This window comes from Myxine glutinosa, chromosome 10 (genome assembly GCF_964187855.1).
Source record: "Myxine glutinosa chromosome 10, kmMyxGlut1.1, whole genome shotgun sequence".
NCBI classification, from domain to species: domain Eukaryota; kingdom Metazoa; phylum Chordata; class Myxini; order Myxiniformes; family Myxinidae; genus Myxine; species Myxine glutinosa.
Window position 1 is genome coordinate 100711812 of NC_136270.1, and position 24695 is coordinate 100736506.

Sequence of the window (24695 nt, forward strand, 5' to 3'; positions counted from 1 at the left end):
TTTGACCGTTCCTGTCCCTTCCATTGATTGGCCTCACATGGTACGACTAGAACTGCTCGAATCGGGTTCCATAAAAGTAACGGCACGAGTCACGTCATACGCATACCGCTCGGGCGTACTCGATTAAGCGTGGCTTGTGCGAGGTTCGGTCCCCGCTTTCGTGGCAGCGTGGGTTAAATGTACATGCGACGTTGACCCGATACCCTTTTTCATGCTTGCTCCGGAAGTGGCGATTCGGCCTCGTGGACACGAAGACCCAGGGGGGAACAAGCGTTACGCCTAGGTCCCCCATCGGTGAAATGATGCGAGTTGACAAAGTGGAAGACGCAAGGCGGCCATCTTGGATTTTGACGTGGCGACCCAATTTTCAATAGCGTTCTTCCTTATGCGGAGATACACCCACACACCAAATTAGAAGTTGGTACTTCGCTTATTTTTCAAGATATTCATCTCACAAGGTTCAGACATACATGGCGGCGGCCATCTTGGATTTTGACGTGGTGACCCAATTTTCAACAGCTTTCGTCCTTGTGCCGAGGTACACCCACACACCAAATTAGAAGTTGGTACTTCGCTTATTTTTCAAGATATTCATCTCACAAGGTTCAGACATACATGGCGGCGGCCATCTTGGATTTTGACGTGGTGACCCAATTTTCAACAGCTTTCTTCCTTGTGCCCAGATACAACCAGACACCAGATTAGAAGTTGGTACTTCGCTTATTTTTCAAGATATTTCGCTCACAAGGTTCAGACATATATATGGTGGCGGCCATCTTGGATTTTGACGTGGCGACTCAATTTTCAATACATTTCTTCCTTATGCCGAGGTACACCCACACACCAAATTAGAAGTTGGTACTTCGCTTATTTTTCAAGATATTCATCTCACAAGGTTCAGACATATATGGCGGCGGCCATCTTGGATTTTGACGTGGCGACCCAATTTTCAATAGCATTCTTCCTTGTGCCTAGATACACCCACACACCAGATTAGAAGTTGGTACATTGCTTATTTTTCAAGATATTCAGCTCACAATGTTCAGACATACATGGCATCAGACATACATGGCGGTGGCCATCTTGGATTTTGACGTGGGTTGCACCCACACACCAAATTCGAATGCGGTCCTTCGCTTACGCACGCAAGCACGCCCGCTCGGACGGAGGGGAAAACCATAGTCCCCCTTTCGCTCCGTGGTGCGACGGGGGACAAAAATGGGTTTAATCCCCCCTTTATAACGGGAACGGGCTTCGGGAGATCCGCAACAATATATATATATTGTTACGGTTCTTAGAACCGTCACTTTGTAAATTTAGTATTAAATTTCCTGTGTACATTTACCCTTTTAATTGGCTGTTAATTGAAATGAGTGCACCGTAGCTAGTCCATGTACAAGCACGTAGGCCACCATAGAACCTCTCTATAGTTATTTCTTTATTCTATGTCAGTATAAGGCTCTGTTGCCCATTAGTTGACACTGCATTGCACCGAATCGAATAAGATAGGATCCCTCCGACACCCCCATGGCCTCCTAAAAAGCGCCAGTACGGCGGCGTTCACCACTACTGCTTTGGCTTATTGTCAGTGCCTCAGACTCCATTGAACACGAGGTCATCTCGGAGCGGAAGATGGGAGGAGTCAGCCAAGCGCCAGGAACAAGGCGTGGCTTTGCCAACGCTTCATCAAGGGGCGGGATCGGTGAGCCCTCGCGACCAATCAAGGCCGAGGCGAGCTCACCGATGGGCGTTTCCAAAAGGCCGGCGGCTTGATCGCCACGCGCCTCATAAAAGGAAGTTGGGAGGGACTGCTTAAAAGAGATGAGTAAGGAGTCCACCGCAGCTGAGTCCACCGCAGCCAAGTCCACCGCAGCTGAATCCACCGCAGCTGAATCCACCGCAGCTGAGTCCACCGCAGTTGAGTTGAGCTTTGACGGCAGTTTCGACCCGCTGCTACGAAGAAACGCCGCCGTGCGAATGAGATTGAGGAGGGTCGGTGGCCGCTCACCTCGAGCCTTGTCGTTTACACGAACCGGACCCGCATCCTTCCAGCTCTGTGGACCACCTGAACCTTCCTCCCCTTCCAGCCATTCGTTCCTGCCTTTATTCCCCATTCGTGTACGTCTGATTGTCGTCTGTTTGTCTGTGTTGTCCTGGGGTTTAAGTAAGACTGTATAGATAAGTAGAATTGCACTGTGTCTTCTTCTTCTTCTGTAAATTACTTTTGTGTTCTTTCCTTCTCCTTGGTTTCTTTGACTTGTACATAATAAATAATAAATCCTGTTATTTCCTACCTTCGTCTTCTTATTCATGCTCGTCCGATCGTCTTTGTGATTTCCTCATTGAATACCTGTGGCACGATTTGGCCAACGTTTAGGATCGGGTTTAGTACTGCTAATGGTTCGAGCCGCGGGCTGCTAATCCGCTCGGCAAAATAACATCTTGCCCGTGGTCTCGAACGGAGTGTTGCCCACCTGCCTTGTGGAGCGGGGTAGCTTCAGGATCGGAGACGGCCAGTGCAAATAGAAGGGGGATTACCCCCCCCCCCCTCCCCGCTAAGGGGTGTGCCGTGCTCCGTTTCCGCAACAATATATATATATATGATTAGTTCATACATATTATAAATCACAGTTATTATTTACGCTCCAAATTTTGTCCAAGATAATTGAAATATTGAAGAGTAAGTATGAATAAAACTGTCCAAAACATTAAGACTACAAGCGATATTGTCCGCCATTGTTCCCCCTATTTACAGCCAACACATATGAAGCATTGGACACTGTCTTTTTGGTTCACGAGTTATCAAGTGACCACTATATTCGTCATGTGTGTGCGTCTGTCTGTGTGTGTGTGTGTGTGTGTGTGTCTGTCTGTCTGTCCGCAGCATAACTACCCGATGATATCATCCGATCTTGATGAAACTTGGGTGGGAGGTTGATATCATGATCTAGTTGTGTCCTGCCTAGAGTGGGCGTATTGCGCCCATAAAAGATGTCTTTTTAGGGGGTAATCAATTTCAAGCTACATCTTCTCCGAGGGGTTTGGTGGAATCTGACAGGGGTTTTGATATTTGGTTAGGCCAATGTCATGTGTCTAGCCCCACGGAGCTCGATTTTTCATTTTTCAATTTTTTTTTTTTCATTTCATTTTTTTACCGAATTTTCGGTATTGTGAAGCTAACTTACCTCATAACTGGTTATACATTATTTTCTATCTCATTTCAAGGTCAGTAACCTTCATTTTGACATTTTGGGGCCTGGCCTGTCCGGGCCTGTTTCGGTTATAGTCCGTCCTTTGTCATTGAATACTGCTTGCTCGTGAACCATCATCGTCTCCTGACTTGTTGGTTCACGAGTTATCAAGTGACCACTATATTCGTCATGTGTGTGCGTCTGTCAGGGTGTCTGTCTGTCCGCAGCATAACCACCCGATGATATTATCCGATTTTGGTGAAACTTGGGTGGGAGGTTGATATCATGATCTAGTTGTGTCCTGCCTCCTGTGGGCGTATTGCGCCCATTGTGGGCGGAGCCACGCCCGAAAAAGATGTCTTTTTAGGGCGTAAGCAATTTCAAGCTACATCTTCTCCGAGGGGTTTGGTGGAATCCGACAGGGGTTTCAATATTTGGTTAGGCCAATGTCATGTGTCCAGCCCCATTATGTCTGTCATGTGTCATCACTCGATTGTTCATTTTTTTTTTCCCCATTTTATTTTTTACCGCATTTTCTCTATTGTGCAGCTAACTAACCTCATAACTGATTATACATTATTTTCTATCTCATTTCAAGGTCAATAAGCATCGTTTTGACATTTCTGGGGCTGGCCTGTCCGGGCCTGTTTCGGTCACAGTCCGTCCTTTGTCATTGAAAACCGCTCGCTCGTGAACCATCGTTGTCTCCTGACTTGTTTAATTTAAAGTGAACAAGCGTTACGCCTCGGTCCCCCGTCGGGGAAGTGATGTGAGTCGACAAAGTGGAAGACGCAGAAAACATGCTATGATATGATATTTCGCTCACAAGGTTCAGACATACATGGAGGCGGCCATCTTGGATTTTGACGTGGCGACCCAATTTTCAATAGCGTTCTTCCTTGTGCCTAGATACACCCACACACCAGATTAGAAGTTGGTACTTCGCTTATTTGTCGAGATATTTCGCTCACAAGGTTCAGACATATATATGGTGGCAGCCATCTTGTATTTTGACGTGGCGACCCAATTTTCAACAGCCTTCTTCCTTATGCCAAGATACACCCACACATCAAATTAGAAGTTGGTACTTCGCTTATTTTTCAAGATATTCATCTCACAAGGTTCAGACATTCATGGCGGCGGCCATCTTGGATTTTGACGTGGCGACCCAATTTTCAATAGCGTTCTTCCTTATGCCTTGATACACCCACACACCAGATTAGAAGTTGGTACTTCGCTTATTTTTCAAGATATTCAGCTCACAAGGTTCAGACATCCATGGCATCAGACATACATGGCGGCGGCCATCTTGGATTTTGACGTGGGTTGCACCCACACACCAAATTCGAATGCGGTCCGTCGCTTACGCACGCACGCCCGCACGCACACACGCACGCCCGGACGGACGCAAGGACGGACGGAAGGACGGATGGACACACGGACAGAGGGGAAAACCATAGTCCCCATTTCGCTCCGCTGTGCGACGGGGGACAATAAATGTACAGGTGTCATCTATATCAGTTTAATTATATGCATTTTTGACTGTTTGGTGTTATTGTTTTCCCCAAGAACTGTTATAAAAAGACCTACTGAGGACATATGTCATAGGTGTGGATAATATCCTATGTTGAATTATAGTATCCACAACTGAGGTCTCATTGTAGTATTTCTGGGTGGCTACCCCTTCTGAAATTAATCATTACGATGCGAGGAACATTCATGGAAAATTTGGCACTTTTGTCCACCCAGTAATGACATTTACAAAAATTTTCATTAAGCCATGCTACGACTTACGCCACTGGCTATGCCCGCACAGAGGGCACAATCTCCCAGGAATACTTTCTTGTTCTTGCTCCATAGATTAGCCATCGCAACGATGCCGAAGAAATGGAAAGCCAAGTTAGTTTTAGCATTCACGCAAAGGCAGAGACGAGGGGACCTCAGAGTTTGTTTCCTTCCATGGCCCATGCCTAATACGTACCCCAGACAGTTTGATCAATCGAAAAAAGAGGGGAGGGTGAGAAATTATTTATATTTTGATCTTCCTCTTTGTGTGTCTGTTATTCGTAATGGAGCATCTAAAAAGGCTGTGATGAATATCCCATTAGCACTTTCCCCCTCGCTCCCTGAGTATGGAGTATGAATGAATGAATGAATGATCGTTTTAAGGCCATTTTTCCCCGCTAGAGTGGGGGTTAGCCTTGCGGGCCCCATGACAATCATGGTTCCCTGTTTGAGGCAATGTTTTTATGGCCGGATGCCCTTCCTGATGCCAACCCTTGGTTGCGCTCTTCGATGCTCAGGGATACAGTGTGCCTGTTCTGAATCGGGGTACACACCGTGATCATTCATCCCAGCAAGCTGGTACTCAATTTGCCGACCTCGGAAGGATGACAGGCTGAGTCAGCCCACCTGGCGTTAATTCAGCGATCGACCGGGATTCGAACCCAAATCCTAGGATCCCAAGCTGGCACCCTAACCGCTAAGCCAACGCCAGGCTATACAGAGTATACACCGCCTATTTTTTTTAATGAGTTTTGGAAACTTTGTGAGTTTTGAGGATAAAGGATAAATTAGAGAATACTAGCGGAAAGCACCCGGCGTTGCCTGGGTTCTTTTTGAATGAATTTACTACTATAATTCAGCTTTTACTCGCGGCCGTAGAAGATTGACTACTATAATTCAGCTCAGCTTTTAATTGCGAAATGGGCCCAGCCCGGCCGAGGTGGGCCTCGACCGGCCTCGCCACCTAGCCTAAAACCTTCCCGAGGCCCGTCCCGACATTTTTTGTATTAGAGGTTTCCTCCCATCTTTCACCGTTCAGGAGATTAGCACGCGCAGACAAACAAACAAACAAACAAACAAAAACTTTCTTTTATATATGTAGATAAAACCACTGGACATATAGTCTTTTGAGATATTGAGCACTTTGTTCCGAGACTGATATCGTGGCACAGGATTTGGTCAACTTACCACTTGCAGGAGAGCCAGGTAACCATACAAAACGTTGTCAAAGTGGACAGGTGCATTGATCCATTCATAGCCACCGTGCTGAATGCATTGCGTCCGGTTTTTGATGATGGAGGAGTTCAAGGGCACGAACGCTTCATCAACACATTTGTGAAAACGTCCTTTGAAACTGTTCACACCCACGATGCTGAACACAAGCCAAAAGATGAGGCAGACGAGCAGCACGTTGGCAATGGAAGGAATGGCACCCACCAGTGCGTTCACCACCACCTGGACAGAAGGAAAAAGATTTGACTTTGAAACTCATCGTCGATTTTTAGACACAAGCATTCATGCAGAATTATGGGCCATCTGTATTTTAGGTACCTATAAACACAGGAGAAGGGGGAAAGGGACTTGGAAAAGCAGATGATGGGATATAGAAGGCTGTTGCATATATTGCAGAAAATAATCGGGGTTGAAGTATGACTAAGTACAAGTTAGTGTCGTTTTACCAATCGCTATCCTGTTTGGCATTCAAATCTGAGCACATGATGCTAATAGCAGTGATAAATACTTTTCTCTGCACAAGTGTCTGTATTTTTCGGTGTACAAGTTGATACTTTTTTCCCCATTAGTCCAGGCCTCGACTTGTACTCAAAATCAACTTATCCATGGTTTAAGACAAGTAATTGCATACTTTTTTTTTTTTTTTTGCAAAGTGTGATTCTTTCTGAAAGAAATTGCATAATTTTTTTATTTAAAACACACTACAGCAAGCGTTTTTTTGTGTACACAGTCATACATTTTTGTACACATACATAGTCAAGGCTCGTGGAAGAGCGTTCCGAGAATGTTAAGTGCAATGTTAAGAAAAACAATGTTAAGCCTACAAGAAATTCCCATGCGTGGACATAGTGTTATAATGATGGGGATCATGTTATAATGATGGGATTAGGGAGGTGGGGGTGGGGGCAGGGCGGGGAGTTCTTCGGGCACATTTTCGGTCACACAAACATCACCTCACATAACTACATATCGGAGACAAATGTTAAAAGAATCAATAAAGAACACAAAAGGACAATTAAGTGAACAATTACAGGGGTATTCATCAAAATGTAGTGCTGAGATTTCTTATTGGGACAGGAGAAGTGTTGGTGTGGAGTAGGGGTGTGGGGGGCGAGGGTGGAGGGTTTACAGAGGGGGAGAAGCAGACCGTTGGGTCTCGGATTTGGGACCATCTATATTTTAGGGACATATAAACACAGGAATGGGGAAAGGAGGTTTGGAAGAGCAGACGAAGGGATATAGAAGGTTTCTTATTATTTCTTATACACATCGACTTATAGGCCGAAAAATACGGTAAGCCTTATTCGTTTATTTGTGCGCAACACTTGGCTACTGATTGATTTCTGAAAGCATAGCAGTGCAACTGAGGCAACGGCCCCTGTAGGCAAGGGAAATAATTTGTAATTTGGCCTGGATATCAGCAACCCAATGGCATACTCTTGCAAGACACTATGGGATCCTTAAACTCAACCAGGAATGTCCCTGCTCTCAAAAGTTGTGTTTGTGTCCTTCCCCCTCTCTCCCCATCTTGTCTACCGCTCCTCTTATTTTGTGTTTTATGTGTCGGTTTGACTTTTTGTGTGATTAATGTTAGCTCTTTCACGAGCCTCGATCTTGTATACAACAACAAAAAAAAATGTTGGAAGAGAGGACTACAGGTTCATGTCCTCTCCGACATAGGATGCACTCATTGATGAAATGCTGCCTACAAAGCACCGGGGTAATACATACAGTTTACAGTCATGATTGAAATCAAACCCAGATTAGACATCTCAAAGGGTCTTCGGGGTGTTAGGCTAATAGAAGAGCTGGACAACAAAAGGTGCAAGGTCATTCATTATACTGTTATACGGATCTGGTACAATGAGGGATAGATTGAATAGTTATTTCATAGTGCATACAAGAACAGGTGTGATGTAATTCCTGTAATTAATAAAATGTGTCGAGCACATATTTAGAGGGATCTAGTCCTGCCACCCAAGTGTATTTATCTAAGCCCTACCTAACCCTCCATACAATATTAAGCTTTCCTGGTTGTACATCTGTCTTCATGTATTTTTCCATTCCAAGCAGCCCATCAGCACGGCTCGCGACAACGATGGCAAAGTGAACTAAAGTTCACCCGATGAACAATAAACAAAGCCATCCATCATCGTCTGAAGAAGGGTGGAGCTTCCATATGCTACCCAACCATTGAGCCAAGACAATAAGTCACCATCTCTCTTCTCAAGGCCATAAAAAGATCTGGAAGACAAGGCCATCAATCACCACCTGTAAAAGGTATGGAATTTTACTCGCCAAGCATCCAATGGGTACACACCATAAGTCACCAACTGTTGGACCAAATACCAACGAGGACGTGCTAATGATGGTCCACTGGATCCCCTCAGGGCAATGAAAACGCATACATCATGCTCAGACGGTGCTTCTGACCGACGTTGCTGTTTCTGCTGAGTGCATGGTTGTTGGTGCTGGGTTAATGGTTGGTTGGTAGTACACTGCAGTGGAGAGTTCATCAGGTTCATGGTGTTGGGAATGTGGTTGGTAAGGGCACACAGGGCTCCACAAGGGCAGGCTTTGCACCAGACCGCAGCATGCCAACAGGACTGACACCACACGCACAGACATTGCAGCTTGGAGCAGGTTTCTTTTTATCTCGTCTTCTCTGTTTCTTTTTTACTTGTTTTACTTCTGTCTTTTCTGTTTTACTTCAACTGTCATCATGCCAGCTGGCTGGGTGTGGGTTCCTCTCACACCAGCCATGGCACCTCAGCAATAGCCTTCTGCGACTCACTGGGATTGACACAATCTGTCAATTTCCCGACCCGGATCTCAGTCAATGAAGTATCTTCTCTTCTAGACTTGGTTATGACTAACTTCCCTGCAAATGTCTGCTGCTCTTCTTCTGCTCCAATCGGTTCTTCTGATCATTTCCTTGTTAAAGTGAATATCTCTGGCAATTCTCAGAGAGCCTCCTCAGTGTAGACGAGTCTGGAATTTCACTCAGGCTGACTGGCACTGTCTTCAAGCAGCCATCAATCATCTGGACTGGTCTCCCATCTCTACTGCCTCTGGCATCAACTCTTCCTGGGAATTCTTCCAAAGTAAACTGCTCTCTCTCATGCACAGATTTATCCCATCTCGTCTTCAGTCGTCATACCCTTCCTCACGTCCATGGTACACTGAAGCTTGTGGTGAGGCAGTTGCCATTAAGCAACTTGCCATCACCTCATGGAAGGCTAATCCAACTGAAGGAAATCTCAGTACCTTTCACAAAGCTCGGAACAAGTGTGTGTCGACCCTCAGGAGAGCCAGGAAACAATATCTTTCTACTCTCAAGACTGAACTCTCAAACCTGTCCCCCTCCTCCAAATCTTGGTGGCATCTGGTCAAATCTGTTTATGGTGTTTGTTCCTCCTCCATTCCCACCCTCACCTCAAACGGCTACACAGCTGACACCGCACGTGAAAAAGCCGAATGCCTCAACTCTGTGTTTGCCTCAAAATCTTGTGTCCCGGACCCATCTCTCTCTGTGCCCACCTTTCCCAGTCTAACCCAGCTGCTCCAGGGACTGTGTCCTTCTCTCCTGACAAGGTGGAGAAGTTTTTGTCAAACCTCGACTCTGATTCTGCAACTGGACCAGACGGCATCAGCCCACGGGTCCTAAAATCCTGTTCTGCCGCTCTATCTCACCCTCTCTCTGTTCTCTTCACCCTCTCTTTTGCTCAAGGTCATCTGCCATCAGCTTGGAAATCAGCCAACATTGCCGCTTTACACAAAAAGGTGCAAAAACAGATCCTTGCAACTACAGACAAATCAGCTTGCTCCCAATAATCAGCAAGGTCATGGAATCAATCATTGCTTCTGACATCAAATCCTTCCTCTTCTCCAATGGCTTGATCTCCGATCATCAATTTGGATTCAGACCAGGTCATTCTACTCTGGACATGCTGCTTCTGCTGTCTCAACAATGGATGGAGGTCCGTAATGCCAAACAGGAAATCAGAGCTGTCTCCCTTGACATATCACTTGCCTTTGATATGGTCTGGCACCCCGCTCTGCTCTCCAAACTCTCCTCCTATAGTATCCATGGAAATCTCCACGCATGGCTTGCGCACTTCCTCTCTGGTCGTAGTCAACTGTGGCCCTGAATGGATTTCTCTCATCTACGCTTCCTGTTCAGGCTGGAGTTCCCCAAGGCAGTGTTCTGGGCCCTGTGCTTTTCTGGTCTTCATCAATGATCTCTCCAACTCTCTGAAAAATCCTCTCCAACGCTTGCTGATGATTCCACTCTCTGCCGCTCCATACCTCATCCCCCAGATCGGCAGTCTGCAGCCTCCTCACTCTTTGCAGACCTGGACAAAATCACAGACTGGTCAAACAAGTGGAACATGTCTTTCAATCCTGACAAATCTCACACTCTCACTATGTCTCTCCGAAAAGATCGACTGTACAACCCTCCCATCCACTTTCTGAACAATCCTCTCCAATAAGTTCTGTCACTCAAGCTTTTGGGTCTCACTATCTGCCATGATCTTTCCTGGGAAAACCACATTACCAAGTTGGCCTCCAAAGCGAGTCGCCGACTGGGCATCATCCGTCGCGTGAAGTCCTTCCTTGGCACACCTGAGCTCCTCACCACATACAAGGCTTTCATCTGCAGCTCAATGGAATACTGTTCTCCCCTCTGGGCTGGTGCTCCTTCCTCACACCGAGCTCGGCTTCACGCTGTTGAAACCAAAGATTTCAGAATCATTCCAATCTCCCGCGATGAAGCTAACTTCGAGGGCCTTTCACTCACTCACCGCATGCAGGTTGGTGGTCTTTGTCTTCTACCGACTCCTCTCCGGCCTAGCTCCCCCAGCTCTGTCTGTGCTCTGTCCCCCAAATATGCCTACAGGTCGCCCAAGATCTGCCAGCAACCCTCTTATGGTTAAACTGCCAAAATCAAGACTCTCTATTCACCTTCACTCTTTCATTCCTCTTTTCTCCTGCCTCTGGAACAAACTCCCTCACTCTATTCAATCCCACTCCTCCCTCCAGGTCTTTAAAACAGCTGTTCACCACCATCTCTTGTCTTCCCCCATACAAAACCTTGATCTTTTCTACCCCCGTTAATTCACCCCAGATCCACTTTTTTGAAATACCGACTTCTTTCCTGGAAGTCCGAGCAGTGTCCATGTGTTTTATACCTCTCCCACCCCTCCCCCTTCCCGTGCCTCCCCCCCCCCAAGCCTTCTCCCTCCCACAGATCTCCCGATGTCCCTGCTCTCCAGTATACTTGTGTGCTTCCCTCTCTCTCCCCATCTTGTCTCCCGCTCCCTTTATCTTATGTTTTATGTGTCAGCTTGTCTTTTTGTGATTAATGTTAGCTCTTATACGAGCCTCGATCTTGTATACAAAAAAAATAAAAGTAATAAATCTGTCTCATCCTCCCTGAGTGAACGGATTAAGTGATTATTTGTCGAAGACATTGTGGTCCTGGGGCCGCATATGCATAATTTCTTTATAACTAGCAGGGGTACCTGGCATTGCCCAGTGCTGTGCTGTTGGCATTTTGAAGAAATCAAATTTCCTATTTTTATTTTTTGGGTGGGGTGTAGAACACCTCCCTACACCTACTAAGGAATGGGGCCTGGGATCATTTAATATTATCTTTCACATAGTTACAAAGGCTTAGGCACTATTAAGCGATTTAAGAACATAAAAATCCTTGTCAATTTTTTTCTCTTAAACATACCCCCGACACTCTAATCCTAATGAATCTCTAAAAGTTTGGCCAGGATCTGTTTGGCCATTTCTGAGAAAAATGGTGGCGCGCGCACACACACACACACACACACACACACACACACACACACACACACACACACACACACACACACACACACACACACACACACACACACACACACCTCTTATCGTATCGATATCAGTTACTGTGTGCGATTGCCGCTGTGCTACAGTATTCTTCTTCCTCTGCACCGCTTCGTCTTTGTTAATAAATCCTTTCTTGTCAATGAAACATTTGTCATTTTATGGCCATTGGGAGCGGGCTCTGTGGTGTTTTTAGGAGAATTAGCATATTAAACCGACGAACAATTAGGGTTTACGTTAATTATTTCATTAATCATTTAATTTCCTTAATTTTTTTTTTTTAATCACGTTAATTTCATTAATGACGCCACCATTAGCGTATTGCTTACAAAGCTCCACTCAGCTACTCCTGTCGGTAGATTCGCCACGGTCATGTGTTCTTGAACACCAATTTGCGCAAAATTAACCCAATAGATGTAGAGATCCTTTCATCACTTCTCCGCACGGCCATTGTTGAAGACATGCAAACATAAACAACTGGGTGGTTAGGAGTAGGCAGAAAAGGGACAGAGGGTCAAACTATACATCAGCACAAATAGAAATGGAGAGTCCATAGAACGAACACCTCACCTCACGCAGTCTTGAGAAAACAAGTACAAAAAGTTTTAATTAAAACAAAAGCCGCGTCGATGTTACACAATGCCTAGATGCAGCTGTGCCTATAACGTCGATGTTATAGGCACAGGACATTCCTATTGATTCGATTACTTGATGTTATTTTTGTGCAAAGTGAAAATATATCTCGGCAATTTCCCGTGTGTGGCGACACGTGAACGAAGCTATGCTCCTCTCTCCACATTATTGTGACGACGTATAAATTAAATATTTCATCGTGACGATTGTCATCAAATGGACGAATTTTTAATATATCTCGGCATTTTCCCGTCTGTTATTTCGGGCGGTGTATGACTGACCATGCCGCGATTTAAACAAAATATATATATCTCGGCATTTTCCCGTCTGTTATTTCGGGCGGTGTATGACTGAGCATGCCGCGATTTAAACAAAATATATATATCTCGGCATTTTCCCGTCTCTTATTTCGGGCGGTGTATGACTGACCATGCTGCGATTTAAAAAAAAAATATCTCAATGGACTTGAAGTTACAGGCCTTTGAGAATTCATTTCGTTCTATAAAGGGCAACTTTCATCGGATTTTCTTCCCGTTTTTTTTCAACCGAGTCTAAAACTATGTTAGCGACTGTGAAAAATGAAATGATATATCGAATTTGATTTGAAATAAAACTGTGTGAGAGAGGAAGACACCACGAGCCTACAAAACAGGCCTCAAAGCTATGCGAGTTAATAAAATGGTGGATATTTGTTTATATGAAGGCTCTCCCAGAATGGGTGGAGCTATGGTTCCCAGAATGGGTGGAGCTTTGAGGTTTTGTCTTCTCTGCAAGAACAAGAAGAACAAGAAGAAGAAGAAGAACAACAACAACAGCAGAGGGCACTCTATGAGCAGCGTCTGCGACGCGGCAAAAAAAGACATGGGCGGGGCCTGCGAGCGGAATATTTGATTCGACAAGATGACGTAAAATGCTGTAAAGTACTGCTAAACGAAAGCGTTTTTTAAGTGCCAACAAGACGATTTGTACTCCACAGTGTACAAGTATATAATTGAATTTAAATAAAATAATTTTTCAGAAGTTTACCGCTGTTGATTCAGCATCTTTTCCACCACCTTATTGAACACGTTACATTTAAAGACCTGAGTGGAAGAAGTACTTGAGCCACAGCATAACTCTATGCAAAATTACTACAGAGACATGGATTGGGCTGCTATCTTGTGGGACTAGAAGGAAAAGCACAATGGAGTGAGGAATGAGAAGATCAAATTTCAGACTATTCCACAGAATTCTATTTCATGGGAAAATTTGAGGGAAATTATGATTCCCAAATTAAAAACACATCGATAGAAGGAAATGTCATATTGCAAAAAGTTTAAAAAGAAAAGGGAATACGAAATAAGCCAACATAATGTGTCAATATTTGATGCCGTACCCTCATGCCCTCAAAACGAGAGAGTGCTCGAAGTGGGCGAATCGCTCGCAAAGTGCGCAAGTTCTTTATGGCACTGAGTTTGTCTATTCCAAGCCAGTGGGCAACCAAGGAGGTGACGGAAATCTGTGTACAAGCACACACAATGGATCCATAAATACGGTCACGTGAAAAAGTAAGTACACCCCATGTAAAGTTTTGACTTTTTCAACATATTTAAACATACGCCTATTTGATCTTCATTTCAACAATATTGAGAGATAAAGGTGGTATAATATAACAAATATCATGAAACATTTACATTTTGTAGTCCATTGTATAACTTAAATACACATACAGTAAATGCAAATTTCGCATGTGGAAAAATTAAGTACACCCCTACATTTATCACCACTTCAAATACCTAAAATTAGAATCAGGTGCACCAGCTCAGGTGCAAATGATTAGAACATCGTTAGAGAGGATCTTGGAGGAACCTGTCTTATTTAAACCTCAGATATTTAGTTTGGTTTGCTCTTTGTTGTTGAAGTGGTTGGCGTCACCATGCCTATATCAAGAAGACCTCTCTGCGGCCTTCAGAAAGAAGGTTATAGATGCCGACGAGTCTGGGGAGGGATTTAAAAAGATCTCCAAACAATTTGAAATCAATCATTCGACTGTCCGGAAGATCACCTACAAGTGGAGAAGATTCCAATCAACTGCCAACTTGTTCAGGCCAGGCCGCCCAGCAAGTTCAGACTGAGAGCAGACCGCAAGATGCTGAAAGAAATCTCTAAGAACCCCAGAATGTCATCACGGGACCTACAGGTAGCTCTTGCCACTGTTGATGTCAAAGTGCACGAGTCTACCATTAGAAAGAGGCTGCACAAATTTGATCTACATGGGAGGTGTGCCAGGAGGAATCCTTTGCTGTCCAAAAAGAACATCAGGGCAAGGCTGAAAAGAAATAAATGGAGGGTTCTGGAATGGCCAAGTCAAAGCCTGGATCTAAATCCCATCTAGTCAGGGCCCTTAGGGATATTTTGGGGCCGTTTGGTTCACATTCTTCCAAAAGCACCAAATTTGGCCCAGATGTTGCCCATGCCATACTCTTTCGATTTTTGACGGGCGCCAAGACGGGCGCCCCCCCCCCCGGGGGCCCCATATTGGCGAAATACTAAATGGCCGCCACCTGGATTAGAGGAAAATCAGTTAAATAACCAAAAGGGTTGGAATCATGTATGATACCACTTTTCAGGGGTTTTCGAGGTCGAGGAATCCAATTATGATGTTATTTTGATGATTCGAGGTCAAGGTCAACCATCAAGGTCATCTTAAAGGTCATTTTTGAGTCAAACATGTCGGTTTTTGAGTTTTTTGTCAAGATTTACGCGAGGTTCACCATTTTATGTTTCTGGGTTGGGTAATGAACTCTGACCTTATTTTTGACAATTATAGGAAATATCTACATGTCTATTTCCTAATTTTCAGGCATATGCAGTTCATCAGTCTAATTACAAAGGTACGGATTTTGATGTTTTATGAACTGTATGCCATATCCTTGTGTTTAATTTTTGTGCGATCATGATCCGGGTTCATGTATACATGATTGTATACATGTGATAAATATGACGTCATAGGTCATGTGACCTGGCGGCCATATTGGATTTTATGAAAACCTTAAAAATGGATCCCTGCCTTCATTTTTCGATCGATTCATTTTGAACTTTGACCACTTATAGTACGCCATGTGATTGGATGCATATCCTAATTATGACGTCATAGGTCAGGTGACATGGCGGGATGGACCGGTATGGTCCCCGGATCATACCGCCCTTGGGGCTCGTCAAAAATCGAAAGAGTATGGCATGGGCAACATCTGCGCCAAATTTGTTGCTTTTGGAAGAATTTGAACCAAAATATCCCTAAGGGCCCTGACTAATCGAGATGTTGTGGGGGGATTTGAAACGAGCTGTGCATGTAAGAAACCCCTCAAACATTGCACAGCTGAAAGAATTCTGCATGGAGGAGTGGGCAAAAATTTCTCCCAGTCGATGTCAGAGACTGGTGGACAGTTATAAGAAATGCCTACTTGAGGTTGTTTCTGCCAAAGGGGGCAATACCACCTATAAGAGCCAAGGGTGTACTTACTTTTTCCACATGCGAAATTTGCATTTATGTTTATTTAAATTATACAATGGACTACAAAATGTAAATGTTTCATGATATTTGTTATATTATATCACCTTTATCTATCAATATTGTTGAAATGAAGATCAAATAGCTGTATGTTGAAATATGTTGAAAAAGTCAAAACATTACATGGGGTGTACTTACTTTTTCACGTGACTGTACACATCATATATGTTCATCTCAAACACACCTCTTCTACTGCATGGATGTACAGTATATAACAAAATATATCAGAAACAACAAAAAAATATGCAAATGCAATTAAACACATATTCCGCAACCAATTAATCTTTCTGTCTTCTGTGGACTGCTGGGTCCTCTGAGCAGGACCGTGAGTAGCTGGCGTTCTCCAGTGTACTCCCGGCCTTCCCACTCAGACTGACTATGTGTGAAGTTCTGACTAATGGCTCCGAGCTACTCAGACAATGTCCCCAATGCCAACAAACTTTCACCGCACGTGCACTAGGGTTTTACCTACCGGTATCACAGTAATCGCACACTGTAGCATGTGACACCCTCTCAGTCTGAATGGTCTCTATCCAGTGGAATGCAAAAGCATAATGGCTGGAGAAGACAGAGACTGCCCCACCATATAAGAAGTATTTCCTGGACCTACTGCACTAGTATTTGCTTCCTTTATTTATATCCTTCAAGCAGTTGAAAAGAAGAGAGACCCATTCCCTTTAGCACACACCATGCCACCCCAATATACGATATCCTCTAATTCAATGTTTCTTAAACGGTGGGTCATGACCGCCGAAGGGGTCGAAAGCCATCTGTGCCAAGTAGTTACACAACTCCTAGAGATGTTCCCAACGACTTACCAATTTGAACTTGTATTCTCAAGCTTAGTAATGATCAAAACTAAAGCCAGGAACAAGCTGATCGATGTTGAGTTAATCATGTAGTGAGGGATGACACTAATTGACCGAGCCTCATTTTCCCCACCTGGCTTAAAACCCCCCAACTTGAATAAACCCAGTATTTTTCCAGTAAAGTGGGTTTTTTTTTTCAAAATCCCCATTCCTGTCTTTTTTTTCCAACCATTGAAGGCTACTCGATTGATCAGACGAAGTGTTATATTTGTCTTTAACAGGGGGTCGCGGCAACCAAATACCAGGACTGGTGGGTCGTCTGGCAAATCCGGCTGAGAAACACTGCTCTAATTTGATCTTGGCATTTGGCCCACAAATAGATCCTCCAATTTATCAATGTGTGGAGTTGGATATGATTGGACGGTGTACCTACCACCTTATTAACCTAACTTCTTGGAAAAAAAAAAAGATGCGTGGTGCACAAATTGGAATGGCATATAAAACGCTGTGCACTCTTCACCGCTTTATTACAAAATTAAAAGACAAAATCCCAATTGGTGATAATTTGTTATATTGCACTGCTGCAAGGATTGTGGTGAATCATTCGTTGGTGAAACTGGGAGAAATTTGAAAATAAGATTGGAAGAATGTAGGATAAGGCAGGGCAGTCAGTTATTGCCCATCGATAAACGTGGGTGAATGGTGCTGGGGATTGGGGCTTGATGTGTGAACCTCTCATAACCTCATAGATGTGGAATAAAATAGATACAATCCGCTAATAGATGTGTAAAAAACGGTATAGTGTGTAAAGCAGCCAACCATGTGACATGGCGCGTATGCTGCAATGTCATAAAACTTTACCATGCGACACCATTTCGCGGTTTTCACCACACACACACACCTTTATATACAGTATATGGGAAGTTTGCATTTAATAAAAGAACTTATATGTGTATAAACAAGATTTTCTGTAATTTAAATCTCTCGACTTATTGGAATCTCCTACAATGAGACCGAAGCACCAGGTCTCTTGCTCTCATTGTCTCATATGTGAGGCAGGTCTCTGTGTTGTTTGCCGCCTCTGCCCCAGTTAGCTCCTTTTTCTCTCTGTCCTCCCTTTTTCTCTCTATCCTCCCTCTGTCCTCTCTTTTCTGACCCTCCCTAGCAAATCCAAGATGCACACATTCCTCCGTAACCCCCTTCTGGTTAAACTTGCAAAATCCAAGCTGACTGCACACCTCTCCTGTCATCCCTCATCCTTACTCATAATATTTATTACTCCCATTAATCCTAGCAAACCCAATTATCTTAGAGTTTGCAATGTTTCCTTCTTTCTTCTTTTCCTGTGAATTCATTCAATTGTTTATTATGACCAAGAGTCGCCCCACTGTCAGTTCATACTCTCCATCACTTTTCTCTTCCAAGAGCCTTGATCTTGTGGAGATAAAAACATTTTGTAATTAAAATCACAGAGGGCTCTTCGCTACCCAAGCTTTTGTTTTATTTTAGGGGAGCGAGCAGCTCCAAATCTATTATATCTAGTATCTACCCAGCATTAAGTTTGAGGAGGTTTTTGGCCATTTTAGGCCAGAGTCTATCACAAAAAAAGTCGTAGAAACTTGCTATAACATGTTCAGTATAAAAAAACATGAGGAGGTAATTGTAAAACGTAAGAGGAAAAACAATTGTAAGTAATTTCAAGGAGGAGCTCATCGGCCTTCCCACTTGGTCTCATCTACCTCTGATGCGAGTGCCCACTTTATGGTTGACTCTTAAATGCTCAAGGCAACATGAGATGGACAAGGAAATGGTGCCAATAAAGTAATGCATCATTTATATTACCAAAGTTAAACTAATATAATAAAAAACCTAGTAAGGACAGTCAATAAGTGCACAAGTTTGGTTGATGTATGTGGTTTGTGAAAAGACTTTTCTCTGCAGTAAAGCTTCAACAAAAAAAGCAAAATAAATGAAATGAAAATGTGCTCCATTTTATCATGAGGTGTCTTTGCACAATGTGTGACTGACCACTACAATGAATAAGTCAAGGCAGCACCAGAAGCTTTTGAAATACTTGTGAAACCCATAAGCTATGAGCTTGAGAAGCATCTCAAGCAGGAATATATATGTGAAGAAGATGTCTGCTTTCACAAGTATAGTCTTCAGAACCTTCCGCTTTTCAATGTAAACATCCTCACAGGCCTACAAAAGAAAGATCACAGCACAATCCACTCACGATGCATTCTATTTTCAATGAAAGAGTACATTATACAGTTCACCTCAACATAATTTACAATTCCATCCCATATGTATATTGTTACTGAAGCAGAGCCAGCAGTTACCAGGAAGAGGTGCCTCATTCTCGCTCCCCGACCTCCAGACATGAGGCCACTGGTAATGGATAACTCCACAGTCCGGCAGGTTGCTAGTCACCCATGGACGCCGATTGAAACCACAAAACCGAGCAGGGTTCTCGCTCCTTTATTAACGCGTTACCTTACTAGTGGTTTGGTGATCCCAATTGGGGACCGTATCCTCAACGCCCATCTGGCTACTTATTACGGCTGAGCTAAACTGTGGGTTGGATATTGACAAAATCAGTGTAGCCATTCAGTGGTGCAGAATTTCCCATCTATCTAATCTTTACACACAATGTCAAAACAATGAAAGAAAGACAATCGAGCAGTTTCGAAAGCAGTTTACCAACAATAAAGCATGCATTTAAAAGCACGAACAAAAGCAATGGTCATTATTGAATTATGGAAGCTCGGCTGGGAAATTAATCTTGGCACTTTTTGGGTCTACCGCCCGAATGAAGAACACCAAAGTTCTTTCCATGCCAACCGACTACCTCCAGGCAGCTATCCCTTGCCATTTTGCTTTGCTTTCAGCAATTTCCATTCGTAGTTAGGGAATTTTAGCAAATTGTATTGACCATCTGTGAAAAAATTGCTTACCAAAAAATTTCTTCACTAACGTATTCATCTAGGCAAACCCAAATCCTTGTGGAAAATTCTGGGGAGCCAATCAAAGTTCGGGTGCTCAGAGGGCCTGCGCGAAAATATCAGAAAATTAACTTTTGCCAATATTGACTTGTGGGATGTCTAACTAGGGGTTTTTTGGGGTGCTGAATTGATTCCAACCATTAGATTTGAGGAAAAATGAATCCCTGGCCGTAAAATATTGATATGATACATTTTTAGATATCTCAGACTGTGTTTTGCGGTAATTTGGCTCAATTGATTCAGATTGTTCAAATTGTGCTGAAACCAGCATACAACGCTGCCCCACTCCCCCCACATGCTGCCCTCACCCGTCCCCCACTCCCCCACATGCTGCACTCCCCCGTCCCCCGCTGTACCACTCCCCCACATGCGCCCAGTTCACTTGCCAGTGTGTGTCTAGACGCGGTGGCAGGAAGGTGTGTGTGTTGCTGCCGCTATGGGTTGCTGCCAACGCGGTGTAGTGTTGTGGTGCTGCGACATACCTTGATAAATGAACAAATAGTGAAGACACAAGTTTTGCACATGGTTTGTGACTTACCTTATTCGTTTTAACTGATAATAATGTGTATTGTTTAGTCAAAATTTCATGTCCTGTCTGTTGTTTACAAAAAAATGTCTTATTTTTTAGGACAGTATGGACAAGGATGTGACTGAATCTGGCTTGAGGTGTTTCATCTGTGGTGGTTCCGGGATTGAAAAGCATACGCTCTCAAAAGTCTCCAATAAAGGCCACCCACGGATCTTATCACATTCTGAGCTTGTGGGCGATGCGGCGTTGATCGCGAGACTAAATGAGGACTGGAACAACGGAGAAGACAGCAAGTTGAGATACCATGTGGATTGTAAAACAGAGTTGTACAGTCGTGCGAGAAGTATATCCACTGCAACTGAAACAGCTAATCGTAAGTTTTTTTTATTCATCATTCAAAGGAAGTAGCATTGCAAATAAAAACGACAATAATAATCTCAAATTTGCTTTCTAAACAATAATTTTATTTCCATAGAACAAGATGAGGAGGGCCGATGCTCAGACATGACGAAAAGACGCCGGATATCATCTGTGCAAAGTACCTCAACTGGCTCCAGCTCTACTTCCCAAACACCATCAGCGCATCTTATCTACCATGATGTTTGCATACTCTGTGATGAAGGCATCAACGTTGGAACATTGGAACGAAACCCTGGTAAGTTGCGCGTTTACTGAGTCCTGCACAAGTTCAAATGTATATTTTTCAATTTTTTTTTCTCTTCACTGTACCACTCAAAGTCAAATACTTTAATCATGCATATATGTGGCATCATCCAGGCAGAGCCCGGAAGTTGTATCGTGCGCCTGACAATTATCGCTACCAGGACCGACTGAAAAGAAATTTGATGGAGACAGCTGGGAAACGAGGAGATGCCTGGGGACGTGAGGTTGCCGGTCGTCTGTCTGGGATCATAGACTTGGTAGCAGAAGAGGCGTTTTATCATCTTCGGTGCAGGACCCTATTCGAGCACCCGTTTACAAACCCTGGGATAATTATAATAGCAATGCACTTATGTATTCTCTATTTACTACACAAATATTCTCAGCTACGCATTGCAACTAAAATATTACCCTTGGTCATTCGAGCCATATCAATCTTTCATAAATGTGCACAATCTTCACTTCCTAAATTAATAACCTCTTTGGATCACTGACTGACATTTTAAAGACTAGAAGTAGGCTACCTGACTAGAGGAAATTCGTTAACCTAATAATTTTAATTAAAAATGATATTTTTGGCCTCAGGTCGGACGGCTTATTGATGAAGAGAGACAGTTGCTGTTTGAGAAACTGTGCTTATGGATAGATGAAGGGGTGGAGCATGGTATTACAACTCTTGCAGAGATCCACAGGAAGATGGAAGAGCTTGACCCCAGCGAGGACAAAAGTCTGGCATACAGTCCACGGTATCTGAAAATAAAGCTTCAGGAACAGTATGGGGAGTCTCTCTACTTCACATCAGATGAGAGAAGAGCAGATAATGTGTGTCTGAGAGACATGACAAACGTAATCCTTCGAGACTACCGTCAGCAGGTCCTCAACCCCTCGCAAACCCTGGACGATGCTGAACTGAAAGAGCTCACCATTTCAACTGCCATCAACCTGATCTGCGGAGACTTGGAAAGAGTCCCACTTGACCAGAAGCAGTACCCTTCAGTGGAGAGCATGACCAATACACAGAACCAGCTTGCTCTGATTCCCAACAGCCTACAGAAGCTACTGAAACCAATCGTGAAATCAGATGAAAAGGTAGCAGTATGGGGCCAGAACCTACTGAAAGCCTACCGCCCTCGATCAGGAGTGATGCCCTCTCAACTCGGACTCACGATACAACTTGACCACATGTTTGGATCCAAGTGGTTGATTGACCGTTGTCATCACTTAGGATACTCTGAGTCATATGCTGAGCTCCATCGCTACAAGTATTGTTACTTGAATGCTGCAAAGTCCATCGTTGGATGCCCGGGACTATGGATGGCAACTCACTGAGCAAGGATATGCACCAGTCCCTTCTACAGACCCCATTGCACCAGACTACCTCCTGACGTTTGCCAGCTGCAACTGTGCGGGGGACTGCAGCTCACTCAGGTTCTGCTGTAAAAAGCAAGGAGTCAAGTGTATTTCTGCTTGCGGCATCTGTCATGGTAACTCTTGCCTGAACATAAACCAGCTGGATGACAAGAGGAGTGAGGAAGATACTGGGGAGTTTGATGAATAAGGTTGTAAAAGCTGACAAAGCAACATTTCCATTGAGCACAGTTCTGGTAAAAATGTCAATAAAATACATTTTATATGATCATGGAGTGTTTTTTTCTCAAAAATAATGGTTGGAATCAATTCAGCACCCCAAAAAACCCCTAGTTAGACATCCCACAAGTCAATATTGGCAAAAGTTAATTTTCCGATTTTTTCGCGCAGGCCCTCTGAGCACCCGAACTTTGATTGGCTCCCCAGAATTTTCCACAAGGATTTGGGTTTGCACTAATTGATAGGTGTTAGTAGACACCTAGATGAATACGTTAGTGAAGAAATTTTTTGGTAAGCAATTTTTTCACAGATGGTCAATACAATTTGCTAAAATTCCCTAACTATCGGTATTTCTCACAGTATTTCATTCTGGTTTCCCATTCGATGGTCTGTAGATCAGTAGTTTCAGTTTCACTTTCAAACATCAGTTTCGCTTTGGGTTATCAGTATTGATGTGCCATTTCAACTTGTGATGCGATGTGAATGGTGCACAAAACGGTCACCAAAACGATTTTCTAAAGGGTCTAAAGTGTCTTAAGGATCATAAAAGGTCTAAAGGGGTCTGCCTACGCATGGTCCAAGGGTCTATAGTGCCTAAAAGTGCTTAAGCATGGTCCAAGGGTCTATAGGCGTAAGGGAAGTAAAGGGTCTAAAGCGTGTAAAAGTCAAAGGCGTCTTAATGGTCTTAAGTGGTCTAAAGTGCTTAAAGAGTCTAAATTGGTCTAAGGGGTCTGAATGGGTCTAAGGGGTCTAAAGAACAAAAGGGATGTAAAGTGTCCAAAGGGTCTTAAAGTGTCCAAAGGGTCTAAAATTGTCTAAAGGATCTTAAAAGGTTTATAGGTCTGAAAAGTGCCTACAGGGTCGAATAAGGTCTATGGGTCTCTAATGGGTCAAAATAGGTATGAAGGGGTCTAAAGGGTGTAAATATCTAAGGGGTCTAAAGGGTCTTAAAATGGTCCAAATGTGGATGAAAGGATATAAGGCATTTAAAGGTCTAAAGGGTTTTTTTAATTGTCTAAGGATTCTAAAGGGTCTTTAAAGGGTCTATGTGGGTATGAAGGGGTCTAAGAAGTATAAAGGGTGTAAAGGTTTAAGGGGTGTAAAGAGTCTTTAAAGGGTATAAGTGGTCTAAATGAGTATGAAGGGGTATAATGGGTGTAAGGGATTTAAAGGCTCTTTAAAGGATCTAAGGGATCTAAAGGATTGTGACAGGTCTAAAAAGTCAATGATGTCTAAAGATCTAATAGTTACATTCCAATATTTTATGATGCAATTATCAATGAGATTCCCCATTGGCAAAATTGAGCGATGACAAAAAACACATTTTGTTCAGACCGCCATTTGACTCTGACATTTAACTCGGAGGTGTATGATGTGCATGAACTATAAATGCACCTCGCTCTATGCTATCTAAGGAGGGCAATTTCATTTTGATCGGATAATCCTTATTCAAGTTATGGTGAAAATATTAAAATGCCGATAATTAGGTCAAGACCTAAAATGAGGTCAAGGTTAAAAAACATTAACAACATATATGTTCTATTCACATCATTGATGCAAAACTTCATTCCGAAAGTCCAAGCCAGCTCTGAGAAACAGCTCGGAAATTTGGAGTCGTGGAAGTGCAGGAAGAAAAAAAAAGGAAAATACTTTTCAAAATGGTGGTTAAGTACTCTGAGGGGTCGAAGAAACTCTGTGGCACCATTAAAAATTGGGGGCACTAATTGCAGAAACCAACTCGACAACAGCAATAAGTTGACCTTCGGTGGCAGAGGTAAAAATTGACCTGCTTCTCCATTTATTGTTTCTTATTTTTGTCACTATGATCTAAGGCCC

At 43.5% G+C, this 24695-nt stretch overlaps 1 protein-coding gene across 1 annotated transcript in view; it reads right to left on the reverse strand.

The window, feature by feature from the left end:
• Window positions 1–24695, reverse strand: part of LOC137433392 (sodium channel protein type 8 subunit alpha-like) — a 128863-nt gene that overhangs the window by 35206 nt on the left and 68962 nt on the right. Inside the window, exons 7-10 of the mRNA XM_078785219.1 lie at window positions 19107–19280; window positions 14095–14217; window positions 13772–13774; window positions 6165–6431 (exon numbers count right to left, since the gene is read on the reverse strand). Coding sequence (XP_078641345.1) covers window positions 6165–6431; window positions 13772–13774; window positions 14095–14217; window positions 19107–19280 — 567 coding nt within the window. The remainder of the gene's footprint in view (window positions 1–6164; window positions 6432–13771; window positions 13775–14094; window positions 14218–19106; window positions 19281–24695) is intronic.